Below are 18,238 nucleotides of genomic sequence, written 5' to 3'. Positions count from 1 at the left end.
CACTTCCCAGAAACCGTCAAGGCCACTGCTGCGGGGTCTCCTGGCAGTGCGGTTCAGGGAGCAGGGACAGTAGCACTTCACACCAGGACTTGGGGGCACAAGCGCCCCTCTGTCATTGATCCCCCCCATACACACACAGTCTTTGTGCAACACTTTATTGGGAGAGCTTTACACATTCTGACCCTGTCTTGGGCCAAAGGATGACAAGAGGGTGACAGGAGCACTGGGACCCTGAGGTGGCTCAGATGGAAGCTGCAACAACCACAGTCCAAAAGCCTGCTCACCTGTGCCTCAGTTTCCCCTTTAGGAAACGAGAGGGTTTTGTTCCTTTCTAGGTCTGAAACACTGGTTGGATGAGATAAAAGAGAGTGAAAGCCACAAGGAAGAGGTTCCCCACTCCCAGAACCTGAAGCTCCTACACCCGCCCTGCGGATCCAAAGGGCACTTGCCCGAGGAGCCGGGTGGCCCATTGGCCCTGCTGTTGGGGGAAGCGCAGCTCTCTCTGAATACCTGGAAAGTGCGGCAGGGACAAAGCGAGATTCTCATCTGGACACCTTGATTTGACAGTAGGGAAAACTGTCCTGCAGCCTTCAAGGCGAAGGGCAGGGAAGCAGAGAGCCCCCAGCCGTGCTTCATCGGAGGCAGGGTGCTGAGCTGGGGGAATGGGAATCCTCCCCAGGCCCCCAGCCAAATTCAGGACTCTTTCTGAGCAAGGAGACAGCCTGGTTCACGGAATTCCCAGGCAAAAGCTCGGTGGCTTTTGAGGGAGAGAGCGTTGCGGCAGCTTACTCCTCCCGGAGCTTTTCCGGGGCAAGGCTGGTGGCCTGCGACGCCGTCTTCCTCCGGCTGGGGCTGCCCCCACGCAAAGCCAGCCCTAGCCCCAGGGCCACCAGGGCCAGGATGTGGATGCAGAAGTAGACAGACGCCCAATACCGGAGGGTGTCGCCCAGCGAGAGCAGCACAAAGCCCATGCACATGTAGTCGTAGGCTCGCATCTTCAGGAACCAGTGCACCCAGTCCCAGACCCTCTGGCCCCCGGGGCTGAGCCGTCCCCGCAGGGCAGACACCAACTGGTCCTCGGCTGCCAGGCACAGCGGGATGGTCAGGAAGCTTAGGTAGTAGCCAGGGTGGAGGCCGTGCCAGTAGGCGCTCAGCAGCATGGTCCAGGCGCTCCTGGGGGAGGTGCTGGGAGTTAGGACCCAGGAGCCCAGGCCCCCAGCCCCTCCTCCCTCAGACCCAGGGGTCCAGGCCCCCAGCCCCTCCTCCCTCAGACCCAGGAATCCAGGCCCCCAGCCTCCTCCTCCCTCAGACTTAGGAGCCCCCAGCCCCCTTGGAGACCCCAGTAAACCTAATCCTCTGTCCTCTCCCCATTTAAGGCTTAAAGGTTTCCTGTTCCATGGCCTTTTCTCCCTTAGGACCAAGAACTCTGATTCCTTTGAGAGCTCAGTGGTTCTCAGTGTGTCCCCGGTCCAGCATCAGCGTCACCTGGGAACTTGTTAGAAACACACATTCTTGAGCTCCAGCCCACTCCTCCGGTATCAGAAAGTCCGGGGGCGGGGGCCAGAAGCAATCTTCGATGGAACAAGTCCTGGAGGTGATTCTGATACAAACCAGCATTTGAGAACCACTGTCCTAGCCCATGAAGACCCAGAGTCCCTGGTCTGTGGCCCATCCTTATTCTGGGGCCCAGGAGTCCTGGTCCTCTGCCCTCCAAGCCCCAGAGCCAGCTCCCTTATTCTTGAAGAACCAGGAAGTCAATGGTCCCTGCCCTGTAGGGAAAGAGGAACCCTCAGCCCTCCACCCTCCTCTATAACTGAGGTCCCACCTTCCTCCAAGAACCCAGGATTTCAGAAGTCTGTCCCCCCTTCCCCGCTCAGGACCCACAAGTCTCAACTCCTCTCTTCAGGAACCCAGCTCACCCTCTCCCAGCGCCCCTTTCCTTCAGGACCCAGGAAGCTGAGCCCCCAGCCGCTTCCTCCTTTGGGGATCCAGGAGTATAATTCCTGATCTGTGAAGACGCAGGCATCTCTAGCCATGGTCCCCTGTCCTTACGGACCCCAGAATCAAACTCCCTAGCCCTTGAGGACCCATACTTTCAGGTTCTGATAGACACTTCTTGGACGGGACAGAAACCACAGCAGGCTCTGCCACCGATTGTGGCATGGGTGAGGGGGGGAGGGCCTGCCTTTCTTGCCCATGGGCATCAACCTTTCCCTCTGACACATCAGGGTGCTTGAAGTACCACAAGCTAAGGACAGAATAATGCTGACCATCCCAATCTTGAGGACATAAAACTCCACAAAGAGGCTTCAATTTTTCTTGTTGCCAAAGAGAGAACTTTTCCTCCCTCTCTTCTCTTAGGCCATTTCCTTGAAAAACCTAGTGTTTGAGAACCTTCTCTGTGTCCTTTGGACATAGGTGGAGATCTTTGAAAAGGCGAAATAAGCCTCTAGAAAGCATTCCGATCCGGGCATACTTTTCTTGAGGGTCTGGGAACCATCCCTTTGAAACGTAAACGTCCCCGTCTCCCTGCCACTGTGGGGGTTTATCCTAAGCCTGGCCAGCTGTCACCACCTGCTTGTCACACAGATATGAGTTTTGTTCTACCTTCAGATAAAGACTACTTAGCCGGCACAGGTGGCTACCCCAATTCCCAGGTGACCTTGGGATGAACTTGAGAGAATGCATAGCGAAGCGTGCTGGGGAGCCCTCTTACTTGAGGGCAAGCTATGGTTTCTCTTGAGAACATGCTACGTAACGGACTGTAAGGGATGGGTGGTATAAAAAGCGTGAGATTTCTTTCCATCTCGGTAACCACATTAGTGGGTACTTGCAACATGTGTCGCAATCCGGTTTAATGCTTATTCAATAAAAAAACTGCTTTCTTTCTTTCTTCCCAAGGTGGAGAGAGAATTCTCTGGGTGGCAGGATTTAAGGAAATTTCCTCCAAGGGGGTGAGGGAAGGGGATGGGAACAGACAGGACAGTAGGACACACTTGGCACGTTTAAACTCAACATGTGCACACCTGAACTCTTGCTCCTTGCTCCAGCCGCTCTGCTTCCATCCTACCCTTCTCTCCCATCTCGCCGCTCCCATGTAGTGAACACTCTCCAAAGAATCGTCTTGCACTTCGTCGACACTTCTCCCTTTCCATTCTGTCTTGAACCCACTCCAATCAGGCTTTTACTTCCGCCCTCCAAACTGCTCCCATCACGCCCAACCCGGTGGTCATAGCTGTCTTCATACACTGAAGCTCCAGGCACTGTACAACACAAACCATCCCTCCCGTCTCCTTGAAACATGTGGTTCCCTTGGCTCCCTTGGTTCCCTTCTGGGAATGAACTTTCCTGATGGTCCTCCTTATCTCCCTGGCTCCCTTTGCGGGCTCCTCCTCCTGTGTCTAGTCTACACCAGGGTTTCTCACTCTTGGCACTACTGACATTTGGGGCCAGATCATTCTGTGGTCGGGGGCTGTCCCCACACATCAGGAGCATCCCTGGCCTCCACCCCCTAGATGCCAGTAGCACCTCCCAGTTATGACGAAAATGTCTCCAGACATTGCCAAAGGCCCCCTGGGGATGCGGTACAATTGCCCCCTCTTGAGAACCCCTGGTCTAAGCGCATCGGAATACCCTGTGCTTTGACCTGATGCTCAGCCACAGAACTTTAGTATCACCTATACCTGACGATGCTCAAGTGTCCACTTCTTACACTGACCTTTCCCTTACGCGCCCGAATCACATAACTAACTGCCTATCCGATAACCGCAGCTGGACAGCCAACAGCTACCTCAAAGTTAGTGAGACTAAAGCGAAGTCTCACTTCCTCATCCTACCCATTCCAGAAATCTCTTCCTGCCCAGTCTTCCCCTGCTCTAGAAATGGCCCTGGAGTGCCCTCAGTCACTCACACCTCTCACCGGGGTATCATGCTTCATATCCTCTTTCTCACGCCCTACATCCAGTCTGTGCCAAGCTCTGACTCCACTTCTCGAATCCATCCACTTTCTGCCCACTGTTCCCTACACCAGGACACCATCATCTCCCACGTGGCCAGCCCCAAAGGCCTCCGAATTGGTCTCCCTGCTTTACCTCCTGCTCCCTCCCCCGACCTCAACTCCATTCCCCACACAGGGCCAGAGTGGATCTTTAGATCATAAATCGGATCATGCACCAGGTAAGTCTGGCTCCAGAGCAGCCATCGTTAACAGCTTCATTATGAGAACATGTCCTGGTGCATCCTGACCTCATCTGGTGGCTCCAGGATGGCTGAGTGACACTCAGCAGGTTACCTAACCTCTCTGAGCCTCAGTCTCATCTTTAAAATGGGATGATGAGTTTCTGCTTCCTAAGGTTGTAAAGACAACAACATCTTGAGTGGGACGAAATCTCCACTCAAGAAATATCCGATGAGTGAAGAATAATAAAAGCTAATAAATAGCGAGCACACACCTGTCAAGCCTCACCTTAAGTACATTTCACACTTTAGCTTGCTTAGTCCTCATATCAATCTATGAAACAGGTAATAGCATTCCCCCCACTTAACAGCTGAGGAAACAGAAATCAACCAACTCCTCAAGGTTTCTCGGTAGCTGGTAGGGTCAAATTCCAGAAGGTCTTGCTACTGAGTCCAAGGGACTCGCCACACTGGTACTGTCGAACGAGGCTGAACTTGACAGAAGTAGTAACTGAGGCTCACAGAGCAGCAACGATTTACCCACGAGTAACGCAAATCAGCGGCAGCGCAACGGGACTCAAGAAACTACAACTTCCATGATTCTCAGCAGCGGAAGCCTAGCCGAGGAAGCTGCAGGGGGCCCCAAGAGCTGCTGGGAGATGTAGTTCTGCAAATGTGGCCTGAGGGGAAGGGGCTCACCTGAGGACGTAGGAGTGAAAAGGCGCGCTCTTGTAGATGTACTGCGCCAGCCACCACTGCACCGTCATGTTCCAGTGCCGCATGCCCTCCCGCACCCGCGTGCAGAAGTCTGTGTCATAGCAGTCGATGTTGCGGATGGTCTCATAGTTGTATTCCACGGAAGCCGCCTTCTCCAGACTGGTGGGGTGGAGGATGAGGGTGGGGGACAGACATGCAACTCAGCCAGGCCCCCTCCCAATGCTGGCTATCCCAGCCCCAGATGCCAAGGAGGGGATCGTGGACAGGCAACAGCTCTCTGGCTGTCTCATTTGCTAAGGCAACAGGGGAAGAGTAGCCCAGAGGGAGCCTTTTTGGGGAGGAAGGTGGGGAGGGGTTGGGGGCGCAGGTTCACCAACAATGGGGTTCTCTTCCTGGTAATGGGGTCCACAACAGCCACGAAAAGCCTCCAAGGGCTTTGGGTGCTAAGCTGCGCACCTTTAGCAACCTGACCTTTCAGTCTCCAACGCTAGGGAAAGGCCATTCCTCAAGCAACCAAGCTCAGTGTACTCAGAGAAGCCTCCAAGCGTGGTCCTTTCTAGGTTGTCAGACACTGCAGTTGCTAGGGAAGTAGCATCCCTAACCAGATGGTCTGTGGTTGCCAGGGAGATGTTCTAGGCCCTGTGATACCGCCATGGTCTCTGCTGCTAGAGAAAGGGCATTCCTTAGCAACAAGACAAGAGGATGCTTAGAAAAGCTTCTGGAAAGGGCCTCTCCTGGCTATTGGTCCTTAGGATTGCTCAAGAAGTATCACCTCTCGCAATATGGTGGTTCCTGGATCACTGGTGCCAACATCCCCAGCAATGGGGAATTGTCCACCTGAACCCTTGGTGGCTTCTGATAATGCGACGGGAGTCATCCACTAGGAGTGGGGCCCAGAAGGGTTAGAAAAGCCTTCAATTCCTGCTTGACATTTTCTGGGGGACACCCTCTGTAGCAACTGGAGGTCTGCCCATAGTTACGAGGGCAGTGAAAATCACTTTGTGTGGGGGTGCCGCTTCCCCCACAATGGACTGGCAGTTTGTAACTACTCAGGGATGGCCTGACTCTATTGAGGAGGAGCGGTTCATAATTTCCATTGAAGGGCTGCTCCCCTAGCCGCAGCCCTAGGCAGAAGGCCTACCAAGGTTGCTGGAAACAGAGGGGCAGTCCATTCCTGGTTGCAAGGGGCAACACAGGATCAATACTTCCTTAGCAACAAGAGAGCCCCTACTACTAACAGTGCAACTTACCTAGCAATTAAAGATCTAGGGGGGTAGCATCATTAGCAACAAGGTCAATCCATAGTAACCAAGGAACTCGGCTTCCTTAGCAACAGTAGGAAGTTGACCTGTGGTTGCTAGGAATGATGTATCCTCTGACAGAGGACAACACGGTCAGGGATGTTATTTCCTTCGAAACAGAGAGCAACTACAGGCTGTTATGTGATGACATCCCATGGCGGGGCGGGGGGGGGGGGGGGGGGGGCCCCTAGCAACAAAGGGGTAGTTTAGGGGGTGCCATTCCCATAGCAACAAATAGCAAGCCTTCCGGCAGGAAGGGATGCACCATGGTTGCTAGGAAACCTGCTTCCTTAGCAAATAGAGGCAGTCCAGTTGCTAGGGAACCGTTTCCCTAGCAACAAAGGGCAATAGTCACTGCCCCATGATGGCATCTGAAGCAACCAGGAACAACTGGATTATTGGAGTGACACTTCCATGGCAACAGAGGGGCTGCACATAGTTGCTAAAATACCACTTTCCTTTTCCTAGCAACAGAGAGCAATCTGCCATCCCAAGGGGTGACAAGCCTAGCAACAAGGGGCCATGGGTGGGTATAAGGAGTGCTGTTTCCCTAGGACAGGGGAAGGTAGGCTGCGGTGGCCATAGGGTGACACTATGCCAACAACAGGTAGTGGATCTGCCCCCTGCTCCCTGCTATCCTCCCTGCTAGGGGCAGGGCCAGCCCGTGGTGATGGGGCTTGCCGGGTCTTGGGACACCTCCCTCCCGCCGCCTGACCTGCTGGGGGGTGGGCATTGGAGGGTCGGGCCGCCCCCGGGCCGGGCTTTGGCAGCCACGGGGTAGGCCCCGAAGCCAGCGGCAATGCAGCCGCACTCGGCGGCAATCCAGGCCACGTAGAAGCGCATGCGGAAGGCGAAGAAGACGGGGATCATGTAGAAGAGGCGGGCGGGCAGCGGGCGGGCGTAGAAGGCGTCCTCGCGCACAGCCTCCAGCGGGAAGAGATGCGAGGACAGCAGGAAGAGCAGCCCGAAGAGTGGGGCCGGCCAGGCGCGGCACAGCAGGGGCCGCAGGCTGGGCACGGCCCCCGGGAAGGGCTGCTCCAGCCAGTCCAGGTACGTGCGGTAGCGGAAGAACGGGCCTGTGGCGGGAGGGAGGGACAGCTGGTCAGAGACTGGCACAGACAGGACGGGGGCGGAGCTCAAGTGGGGCGAGGGAGACAGGAAGGGATGGGGGGGGGGGCCAGGAGCAGAGACTAGGGTTGGGGTATGAGACCCTGGAGGGAGGGGACAGACACCCAACCCAGACAGAAGGGACAAGGAACTCAAGAAAGAAAGAGGGACAATTACAGAGAGAGACCTAAGAGCATAAGGAGTATTGAGATGCTAAGACAGATGGAGACGGAGACCAGATCCCCTCGGCAGGAAGGAGCCCCAGGAAGTACAGCAGTGCAAGTGGAGAGGAAAAGACTAGTGTGAGAAGAAATCCAGGGGGGCTGGGGCCGGATCCCCAGGGGATCCCAGGACGCCTCTGGGTTGGCTGTGGGTTTTGTTCTGAGCACTGGGAAACCCCTGGAGGCTTTTCCAACAGGAAAGTGCTGGAACACCATTCTCCTTTTCACAAAACCTCTCTGGCTGCTGAGTGGGGAGGGGCCTGCTGGAGGACAGCGATGGAAAATAACAGCCTGTTGGCACTTTAGATAAGATACAATGATGGCCGGCCTAGGGAGGGAGGAGCGGGGATTAACAAAAAGGACAGGGGTTCAAAGCCCTTTATGTCACAAAAGACTACATAGTGTATGATTCCATTTATAAATGTTCAGAACAGCTAAGTCTACAGAGACACAAAGTCAATTAGGGGTTTCCTGGGACCAGGGGAGGATGGAGGTTTGGGGGATGATGGCTAAAGGGGTACAAGGTTTCTTTCTAGGGTGATGAAACTGCTCTGCCACTACATGGTGACAGTGGTCGCACAACTCTGTGAATATACTAAAACCCAGCAAATTGGACATGGTTCTAAGTGGGTGAATCTGTCAATTACAGCTCAATAAAGTTGTTAGAAAAAGGAAAACCTTCTACGAGGTCAACATGAATGAGAAATATTTTGTGAGACTAAAATGGGATCATAAGCTGTGAATGTCTGTTCCCAGGGCGACAGGAACATCCGGATTATAAAGACTTTTCTCCTTTATCTCCTGTCTCCTCCCAAGAAGCTACAAGAAATCATTAGGCTGAGAATAGTTTGTCTTCCCTGGAGGAGTCCTGGGCCCAGTGAAGAGTCAGACAGAGACCCGGGAGATGCTCACCCTCGGAGTCGCAGATGCCGGAACGAAGGGCAGGAACACAGAACAGGCACAAACTCCGGGGGACAGTGGAGACACAGGGGGAGCGATGCGGAGAGGCAGGGCACTCACCTGTCATGATTCCCACGTAGCAGTAGCTGTAGCTGAGCGTCTCCAGCAGAGAGGGGACGTCAGGCAGCAGCCCTAGGTTGGGCCCCTTGCTGAAGCCCGAGGCCATTTCCTTCCTCTGGGCCAGGTGCAGGTCCTGCACTTCACTGGCCAGACTCACCAGCTGGGAGGAAGGGGCATGGGTGGGGGACAGGTCAGACCCCGGGGCCTTCCTCACACCCTCCTCCCTTACACTACCCCTCTTAGCAGTCAAGGGATGCCCAGGGAGTGCAGCCAGAAGCTGAGGTTGCACGCCATGGGCAGCTCTGGGCATCTATAGTCGTGAGCTGCAGCTTAATGCCTGCTGCTGGCGGGTGTTTCCCAGGACTCAGACCTGGGCCCTCCTGTCTTTCTCTGTGTTTCGTCTTTCTGTGCTCTCCTGCAGTCGTGGCTTTAGATACCACCCACTCTCATGACTCCCAAACACTTCCCCCCGGGCTGGACTTCTCCCCAGAGCCTCAAACCTATTCATCAAGTTGCCTCATCATTAATACTCAGATGTCTACTGGGCACCTCAAATCTAACACATGCACAGTGGAACTCAGTATTACCCACTCCCCACACCGGCTCCTCTTCCAGCCCCCTCCCTCAGGAAAGGCCACTACCATCTAATTAACTGCACGGGCCAGAAAACTTCCTCGAAGCCCAGATCTAATGCCTTACGTCTCTCAAGTCTGTCCCTTTTGTTGTGCCTCTACCACCAGGCTGAATATGTTCGGCCCGCCCCTCCAGATCTCTTCTCTTCCCTCCTCCACACAGACCCAAGGCCAACCCCACAAGAGAGAGCCCCAGGCAGAGATGGAGGAAGGCAGGAGAGTGATCCCCCTGCAAGATCACCTTGGGCTGACCATGACCCTAGACAGACCTTCTCAAGGTGAGCGGCTCTACACCACCCTTTTTCCTTCTGGGTTCCACTACCTGCCCCTCCTCTTGTCCCCTTGGGCCCAGGGTTGGTACCGGTTCCCCTGCTGCTGGTCCAGGATTCCTGCGCTGTCCCTTCTGGCTCCTCCATATCCTGCCCACACCGTCATAAGTAAAAGCTCCTCAAATTATTCTAAACGTGGCATTTCCTAGTGGCAGCCTGCATCAAGCCACCACTGTTTGTCACCTGGACTTTGATGCAGGAGCCCTACTTCATCCCATCTTGCCTTTTCTATTGCATTTCTACTTGCGGCGCCCAGGCGAATATTTTTTAAACACGTAGATCTGATCACATCACCTCTCTGGCAACAAACCAAAAAAGCTCTTCCAGTGGATCTTGGGCCCCCACAGGAAGAAGTCCGAACTCCTCACCTTGGCCAACTAGGCCCTGCCTGCTGTGGCCCCTGCTCCCCTTCTCCTTTCTTCTCTTGAACAGTCCATGTGGCCAGCACACAGTGGATGGAACTCAGCCTGCTGCCTTCCACACACGCTATTCTCTACATCCTGAAAGGCTCTTCCTCCAGCTTTTCTCTTAGCTAATCTACGCCTGCCTACCCTTGAACTCCCATCTGAAGAGACCTGCTTCACTACCTCGCCTGACTGTTCTGTTCATTGATATGTCACGGGAGCCCAGCACATAGTAGGAACGCGTCACTTTTCGGTCCGGGAATCTGTTTTCACCCATTTTCCCAGGTGATCTAGAGCCAGACGTAGCTGTCCTGGTTTTGTGCCCTTAGATAAGTGCCTTCTCCCCAAACTGGTTTTTCTCCTTTGCCAAATGGCTTGCTACAAAGGTGCGAGGAGAGCATGTTGGTAAGCACTTAGCCTTTGGCACACTTCAAACACCAAAGGGCACCCACGGTTACATGACTCAGGGTACTTATTTACCCCAAGGAAGGGCTGAGAGGTGAAGTCCACCCCCAGGGTGTGTGGGAGAGAAAAAGCCCTCCTCCTCTGATCCCCATGGGAGTGGCTGCAAGGAGGAGGAGGTGACGCTGGGGAGGTTAACTGGCACAAAGCGAAGGTTGGAGGGGAGTCTGACCTTCAGTGTCAGCAGCAGCTGGACGGCATTGGTGAAGGGCGTGGGAGTGGGCAGGCCCAGCAGGCTGAGCGCTCGGAAGAACAGGAGGTAGGAGAAGGTCCAGGCTAGGGCCAGGGCGTGGCAGGAGCTGGGGCAAAGGCAGGAGGCGGGCTGTGCTGGGCACAGAGACCTGGCCTCCGCCTCCCCCAGATGCCAGCTACAAACCCTCCCCCACCTCCCCACCTTCAGAGATAGAAAACCGGGAGAGGGAGAATGAGCATGATTAAAACAGCAGCAGCAGAGGCGCAGCCACACAAAAATGAGCAGCAACAGAGAAGAGAAGGAGGAGGGGTTATGAGAGCTTCAGGGCCAAGACCCTTCAATCTTCTGTATTTTCTTGCAGGGAGGGAGGGAGGGAGAAAGAGAGATTACGAATATGAATGCTGGCAGGATCAGCAACAAGTAATGTCCTCCTCTCTCCTGAATCCATGACATGGATGTAAAGGATTGGGACAAACACAGAGGGACAAGACCCAGAAAAAGGCAGAAGAGGAAGAAACACAGACCAGACTAAGAATACAGAGAATTCAGAGGTAAACAAGAGACTTCCAGAAACTGAGGCAGAAACGGAAGACTCAAAGAGGAAACAGGTTGCTTCCTCCTCCCCAAAATCCTTACCAGGGCTGGGCCTGAATGAGAGCCCAGGTCCCAAGGATGGTGATCAGAGAATGCAAAGTGTGGGGGCCACAGGTGAACAAGGTGAGCCCCAGGCCCACGGCTGCTGCCCCCCATCTCTTCAGTCCAGGTCCTGCAGGGAGAATGGAAAACATAAAACTGGAACCTTCCAGGGGTTCCTCCCCCCACCCCCGCCCCCATTTTCCACTGGGGAGGGAACCTGACTCACCAGCTTTCTTAAAGAGGAAGCCGATGGGGATGGAGATAAGAAGGACCACTAGATATGTCCACTCTTCGGGCGACATGGTCTGGGGGAGGGGCGGAGGTTTCTAGTGAGAACCCCAGAGTCTCAGCCCCTCCCCCTTCGAGGATTCAGGAACCCGACCCCTTAGTCCCCAGTTGTAGAGGTTCATGCAGTCCTACCCTCAGCTCGTCTCCTCTGAGAACTGAGGAATCTAGACCTCCAGACTTTTCCTCCTTTGATAGAAGAATCCACTCCCAACCCCGCTCTTTTGAGAACCCAGGAATCCAGACCTCCCAGCTCCCTCCTCCTTCGAGGATCCAGGAATCCAGCCCCCGTCTTTGCGAACGCAGAAATCAAAGGTACCCCCCTCCACCCCCATTGACGACCCGGGTATCTAGACGTCGCTCCGTTGAGATGCCAGAAACAACCTCTCACCTGGCCCCTTCCCTTTGAGAGCCCAGGATTCCAGACTCCCAGCCTCCTCCTCCCTCGAGGATCCAGGAACCCAGATCTCGAGATCCCCAGCCGGTCTTCGAGAGGACTCAGAGGAGCCCAGGCCTTCAGCCTCCCCCTCTTTCGGAGCTCCGGACCCTTCCCCGGCCTAAACCCCGGAGAGCCGGTCCCCTCCCCAGCCCCGCTCCGGCTGCGTGCACCCCGCGTGGGTCACATCCGCCCCCGCAAAGCCACAGGCAGTTGCGCCACCCGCGAGCTCCCGGCGCCGCCCCGCACCCGTCAGCCCCGCCGACCTGCAGCCATCCCACCTTGTCTCCGGATCCCGCTCCCGGGCCCACCTGGGGGCCTGCGGGGCAAGAGGCGGTCGAGCAGTCCCGGCCCGCGGTCCACCCCGGGTCCGGCCACGCCTCCCCCGCCCAGCTCGGCCCCGCGCCCCCGCCTCTCTCGGGGGCCGGCCAGGCTGCGCGGTCCGGAGCCGGGTGCGCGGCCGCAGACAGGGGCCTGGCTCGGGCAGGGAAGGTGCCTGGACCCGGCGCGGGGAGCACGAGTCCGCAGCTGCCCTGGGACCGGGATCTAGGAGCCGCGACCACGTAAAGGGGCGGGGCCTCGGGCTCGGAAAGAGGAGGGGCCAGAGCTTTGGGCTCCAAGGGAACGCCAAGGGACCCGGGAAGGAGGCGGGGCCTGGAGCTCAGCGTTCGGAAAGAGGCGGGACCTTCGCTTCGGGTTGCTTCGGGCAGGATCGGGCAGCAGCTTGGAGGCGGGGCCACAAGCTTCGGAGATAGTCGAGTCCTAAAAGTCTGTGTTCGGAAGCCCGCGAGGGCCAGGAGCTTCGGCCCGACGCGGGCGGGGCCCCAGCTTCGGTTTCTTTCGGAGATAGTCGGGTACAAGCGACCCTGATAGGGTGCGCTGATAGGTGGAGTCGCGTGTTTCGGGGTAGGCGGGGCCACAGGCTTAGGCCAAACGAAAGGCACGAAGCACTCCAAGGAGGCGGGGCGAACAGCGCCCTGGCTTAAAGGGGCGGGGCCCCCGGGGAGGGGTCACGTCAGCCAAGAGGGCGGGGCCAGGGTAAAGAGCCTGACGGTCCGAAATCGCTGAACCGAATCGGCGGAGGGAGGTGCGCTTCGGAGGGCGGAGCCAAGGTGTTCAACTTGAGGGGGAAGGCGGGACTCCGGCCCCGCGGGGCGAATGCCGGACTTCCCGCTTCGCTGAGGTGGCGCGGTGACGAAATTGACGCAGGGGGTCGGCATGGCAGGGGGTGGAGGAAGCAGCGCGTGGCGCGCTACGTAGGGGGTGGCTCCGCCGGGGCTGCGACTTGGTGTTTCCGAGGTGACTAGCTGCTTCTGTCAGAGTACGGGGCGACTTTCTGAAGGGAAGCGAGGAGGCGGGCCGAGCGCTCACCAGCGGGGTGAGCCCGCCCGAGGGGACAACAGACAGCCGGCGCACAGGGGGCGGGGCCTCCGGCTGTGGGACTCGGATGTGGGGCGGGAACTCCCCAACTGGGGGGGCGCTTGCAGTCGGAGGGGGCGGGCCTCAGGCTGCGGGGTGACTGGAGCCGATGACGTCCGAACGCCGGACCGCTTACGTTCGGCAGAGGGCGGGGCTGTGCATTCGGCCGAGCCGAGAGCTCCCGAACGCCGAACCGCTTCTGTCGGATAGCTGCGGGGCCGCGGATTCGGCCGAGCCGCGGACGTCCGAACGCCCGAACCACTCGCGCTCGGGCCGGGCTGGGCTTCGTTCTGTGCGAGTCCGACTCCGAACGAAAAGGCCCTGAGGCCGAACCTCAGTGTTTCGACAGGGGCGGAGCCAAGTCCTTAGTGGGCGTGGCCTCGGCGGAGCATTGGCCTGCGGAGGTCCCGACACCTGACGGGAACACCCGAAGGGAGAGGGCCGCTTTGCGAGGGGCGGCGCCAAAATGGACCTTTCGAAGGGGGCGTGGCGCTGCCCTGGGGGCCGCTTTTCTCTCAGGCGCGGAGGCGCGAAGGCAGGACCGCAGTATTGGCCCAGGCCGAAATGCCGACCATGGGGTCTGAGCGGCCCGGCCGAGCGGGGCCCCGGTAGCTCTGCGAGGGGCGGGGTCTCGTCTCCGGCTGCCCCGGGGCCTGGCGGGATCGCCGAGGGGCGGAGTCCAGCGCTCTGGGGGCGGGGCCTGGCGCGTCTGTTCGGCAGGTGGCGGGCTGCGGCCCCCGGCGAGGCTCCGCCCCCTGAGGCCCGGCGGCGGGGCTTCCGCGAGACCCCGGAGGCGGAGGGTGCGCCCTGTCGGTGACCGCTGTGTCCCCTGGCCCCTGCAGGAGGATGCTGGTGGTGGAGGTGGCGAACGGCCGCTCCCTGGTGTGGGGGGCCGAGGCGGTGCAGGCGCTGCGGGAGCGCCTGGGCGTGGGGGGCCGCACGGTGGGCGCCCTGCCGCGCGGGCCGCGCCAGAACTCGCGCCTGGGCCTCCCGCTGCTGCTGATGCCCGAAGAGGCGCGGCTCCTGGCCGAGATCGGCGCCGTGACCCTGGTCAGCGCCCCGCGCCCGGATCCCCGCCAGCACAGCCTGGTAAGGGGGCGGGCTGAGGGCGCGCGCCCCTGGGCCTGCGGGAGGAGAGGCTGGAGGCCCGGACTGCGTGACCCTGCGGTGGGAGGGGTCTGGGAGTCCTGGAATCTGGAGAGCGGGAGCCTGGGATCCCCGGGTTGGAGCCCTGAAGTTGGGAGGGGCCGGGGAGTCGGGATTCCTGGGTTCCGAAGGGAGGGCGTGCCTGGATCCTGACGCTCCAGCTAAGTTTCCTTCTCAGACTCTAGCATCCTTCAAGCGCCAGCAAGAGCAGGGCTTCCAGGAGCAAAGCGCCCTGGCAGCTGAAGCCCGCGAGACCCGTCGTCAGGAGCTCCGCGAGAAGATTGCGGAGGGCCAGGCTGCGAAGAAGCAGAGGCTGGAACAGGATTCGAGGGCCGGCGAGAGCCAGGAGGCCAGTGGGAACCCAGCTGCTGGAGAGAACGAGGCCAGCGCTAGCCAGGCCTCGGGAGAGCAGGAGGAAGCCGGTGAGCGTGGGAGTTAGAGTCCAGGGACCAGGAGGAGGAGGGGAGACATCTTTTAGGAATTTTGGCTGGGAATCTAGGGCCTGGGTCTCCCTGGGGGATGGAAGGACCTTGCTCCTAGGATTCACCAAACTCTCTCGGATTCATCTCCCATAGGCTCCTCCTCTCCCCAACCAGGGACTTCAGATGGGGTGGCCCCCTTGCCCAGGTCCGCTCTGCTCGTCCAGCTGGCCACTGCCAGGCCTCGACCCATCAAGGCCAGGCCCCTGGACTGGCGTGTCCAGTCCAAAGACTGGCCCCACGCTGGCCGCCCTGCCCATGAGCTTCGCTACAGCATCTACCGAGACCTATGGGAGCGCGGCTTCTTCCTCAGCGCCGCCGGCAAGTTCGGCGGCGACTTCCTGGTCTACCCTGGTGAGTTTGCGCTGGGACCTCTGGGTGCTGCTCCTTCCTTCACAATCCCACCACATGCTGCAGTTTTCCTTTTTGTTTCATTTTTCTCAGCTTCTGAAACCCATGGAAGGACAGGAAACCTTTGGAACTTAGACTCATTTGGAGGGCAGTTTAGTAAATTTTGTTAAACCTTCTTTTCATCCAGAAGTTCCTCTTAGAAATACTTAGATATGTGCACAAAACACACAAGAACTATGCATTGCAGGATTCTTTCCAGTATTAAAAATTTAGAAAACAACCAGAATGATTATTAATAGGTTAGCGATTAAGCATCACTGTTAGTTGTCAGGGAAACAGCATTTAGTTGTCAGAAACTTTTGTAGGTTCCTATACGTTTATCGAAAAATGACCAAAGCGGGGGGAAAAGAATAGCTTGTAGGAAACATGTATAGTAAAAAGTAAATCATGCAGTTATATACACGTTATTTAAGTAGCCTTAAAAAGTTGTGGCTCTGGGGCTGGCCCTGTGGCTGAGTGGTTAAGTTTGCGTGCTCCGCTGCACGCGGCCCAGTGTTTCATTGGTTCGAATCCTGGGTGCGGGCTTGGCACTGCTCATGAAACCACGCTGAGGCAGCGTCCCACATGCCACAACTAGAAGGACCCACAACGAAGAATATACAACTATGTACTGGGGGGCTTTGGGGAGAAAAAGGAAAAAAATAAAATCTTTAAAAAAAAAAGTTGTGGCTCTGGTGAAAGACTATGAAAAAGACTTAAGATAAAATGGAGTACTAGACTAAGAGAATCCTATCAAGCAAGTAGAAAAAGGCATGAAAGGGTGTACTCCAGCCCAACTACAGTGGTTACCCTTGGGAGTGAATTTACATTTGTTATATAGGTAAAGGAGACTTCTGATGAATCAGTTAATTTTTAATTTGTAGTAAGGGCACCTTTCTTGTATCACTAAAAGTTTAAAAAAATTGCAGAAAATCACCCTTTTTGTTCCCTCTAAGAATGTGGAAAGATCGAACTACCTGATAAGTAGTCAGATCTTAGCTATTGATTGGAGACCGTCCACTAAGTCTTCTGCAGGTGAGCCGAGAGCTGTAGTCTTTTCTCAGATTAAAGCTTAACTCACGGGCCGGCCCAGTGGTGCAGCGGTTAAGTGCGCACGTTCCGCTTCTCGGTGGCCCGGGGTTTGCCGGCCTGGATCCTGGGTGTGGACATGGCACCGCTTGGCTAAATGCCATGCTGTGGTAGGAGTCCCACGAATAAAGTAGAGGAAGATGGGTGTGGATGTTAGCTCAGGGCCAGTCTTCCTCAGCAAAAAGAGGAGGATTGGCAGCAGTTAGCTCAGGGCTAATCTTCCTCAAAAAAAAAAAGTGACAGATTTAGGAGCTGGGAACAGTTTATCTGCCCCATTCTCCACAGATAACCATGGTTTAATGACTTCCTTACTATTTTTTTGGTGACTTTTGTACGTAAAAATTATTTTGGCTTTGAAAATGAATATTCAATTTACTAAACATACACATGCTAATATCTAGTTCTTTTCTAAGCTTTCAGTTCAATGTACAGATCTAATTTTTTTCCAGTCGAGCAGATTTTAAGTGGCCTGTTGGTTCATGTTTGATCCCATTTGCAAAAGGAGTTAAATAGTTTTAAATATTAAGCTGCATTTTACATTTGAATATATTTATTTTGTTTTTAAGTTCTGCAGTTTTCTGATTATGGAACTTGTCAGTAGCTTAAATGTAGTAAATTATAAAGGGGGTGAGTTTTAGGTTTATATATTTGAACACTGTTAACAGATTTACTAAAACTTCGGGTTAAAATAAGTTTCAATCAATCAATTAAAAACACATTTGAGGGGCCGGCCTGAGGCTTCTTGGTGGCCTGGGGTTCGTCGGTTCGGATCCTGGGTGCAGACATAGTGCCGCTTGTCAAGCCATACTGTGGTAGGCGTCCCACATATAAAATAGAGGAAGATGGGCATGAATGTTAGCTCAGGGCCAGTTTTCCTCAGCAAAAAGAGGAGGATTGGCAGCAGGTGTTAGCTCAGGGCTGATCTTCCTCAAAAAAAAGAGAAAAAAACATGTTTGAAACTGAACCATAAGGCTGACCTGTTAGTTCTAATAGGTTCGTATTTTTAAAACAATAAATACTCAGTGTGCCAGCTATACATGGAATCCTTGTCCCCTGAAGATTAGTATTGAAGAATTTCTAAGTCTAATTCTAAATCTTCCTGAGGTTAAAAGGTGCTGAGCCTCTAAGAAAGCAATTTTGGGGTGGCTTCACGACCCTCCTCAGCTGGCTGAGGCACCACAACAGAGAGGTGCCTGGCTCCTGGGAAGCTTCTTGCTGAAAACCCAGCTGCCAGACTAGGCCTTGTTTTATAGTTGCTGTGACGTCCCCTCAGATGGGATGTTGCAAGCCTTGCTCTTTCAGATTTGCATTAACTATTACTTAGTCTTCTGTATCGTGCCCCACGCGGGTTCCTGCTCTACTTGATCAGATTCATCTAACCCAGGAGCAAACCACAACCAGGTCAACTCTGGCCCACCCACCGGTTTTTCTGTTTTTTTGGGGGGAGGGGAATATTAGCCCTGAGCTAACATCTGCCACCAATCCTCCTCTTTTTGCTGAGGAAGACTGGCCCTGAGCTAACATCGTGCCCATCTTCCTCTATTTTATATGTGGGACGCCTGCCACAGCATGGCTTGCCAAGCAGTGTGTAGGTCCGCACCCAGGATCCAAACTGGCCAACCCTCTGCCACCGAAGCAGAATGTGCAAACTTAACTCTTGCGCCAGCCCCTACTTTTTTTAAAAATAAAGTTTTATTAGAACACAGCCCTGTTTATTTTTTTTTTAAAGATTGGCACCTGAGCTAACAACTGTTGCCAATCTTCTTTTTTTTTTTTATTCTTCTCCCCAAAGCCCC

General features: G+C 55.6%; 2 protein-coding genes across 10 annotated transcripts in view; one reads left to right on the top strand and one right to left on the bottom strand.

Moving 5' to 3' along the window:
• Positions 1–139: 139 nt before the first annotated feature.
• On the bottom strand, positions 140–12,360 carry MBOAT7 (membrane bound O-acyltransferase domain containing 7). Of its 6 annotated transcripts, none has more exons than XM_046682424.1 (8): positions 12,231–12,360; positions 11,425–11,503; positions 11,199–11,328; positions 10,542–10,668; positions 8,543–8,702; positions 6,910–7,270; positions 4,876–5,052; positions 140–1,173 (listed from the first exon to the last, which is right to left on the bottom strand). In XM_046682424.1, exons 2-8 carry the CDS (start codon positions 11,498–11,500, stop codon positions 786–788), a joined length of 1,419 nt encoding a protein of 472 aa, XP_046538380.1. In that variant the 5' UTR covers positions 11,501–11,503; positions 12,231–12,360; the 3' UTR covers positions 140–785. The 6 variants fall into 6 exon arrangements, with proteins under 6 accessions (XP_046538380.1, XP_046538378.1, XP_046538379.1 ...); XM_046682422.1 differs by having other exon boundaries at positions 12,201–12,333; XM_046682423.1 differs by lacking the exon at positions 12,231–12,360 and adding an exon at positions 11,875–12,122.
• A 28-nt stretch (positions 12,361–12,388) lies between these two features.
• TSEN34 (tRNA splicing endonuclease subunit 34) overlaps positions 12,389–18,238 on the top strand; it is a 7,607-nt gene continuing 1,757 nt past the window's right edge. Inside the window, exons 1-4 of one of the 4 annotated variants that reach the window (XM_046682432.1) lie at positions 12,389–12,482; positions 14,181–14,427; positions 14,663–14,906; positions 15,060–15,317. In XM_046682432.1, coding sequence (XP_046538388.1) covers positions 14,185–14,427; positions 14,663–14,906; positions 15,060–15,317 — 745 coding nt within the window. In that variant the 5' untranslated portion in view covers positions 12,389–12,482; positions 14,181–14,184. Of the gene's footprint in view, positions 12,483–13,015; positions 13,298–14,180; positions 14,428–14,662; positions 14,907–15,059; positions 15,318–18,238 lie in introns of those variants that run through there. The other 3 variants (XM_046682431.1, XM_046682429.1, XM_046682428.1) reach the window with 3 other exon arrangements.

This window comes from Equus quagga, chromosome 13 (genome assembly GCF_021613505.1).
Source record: "Equus quagga isolate Etosha38 chromosome 13, UCLA_HA_Equagga_1.0, whole genome shotgun sequence".
Lineage (NCBI taxonomy): Eukaryota > Metazoa > Chordata > Mammalia > Perissodactyla > Equidae > Equus > Equus quagga.
The sequence above is the reverse complement of the archived record's forward strand: the minus strand, read 5'-3'. Positions and strand labels throughout refer to the sequence as shown.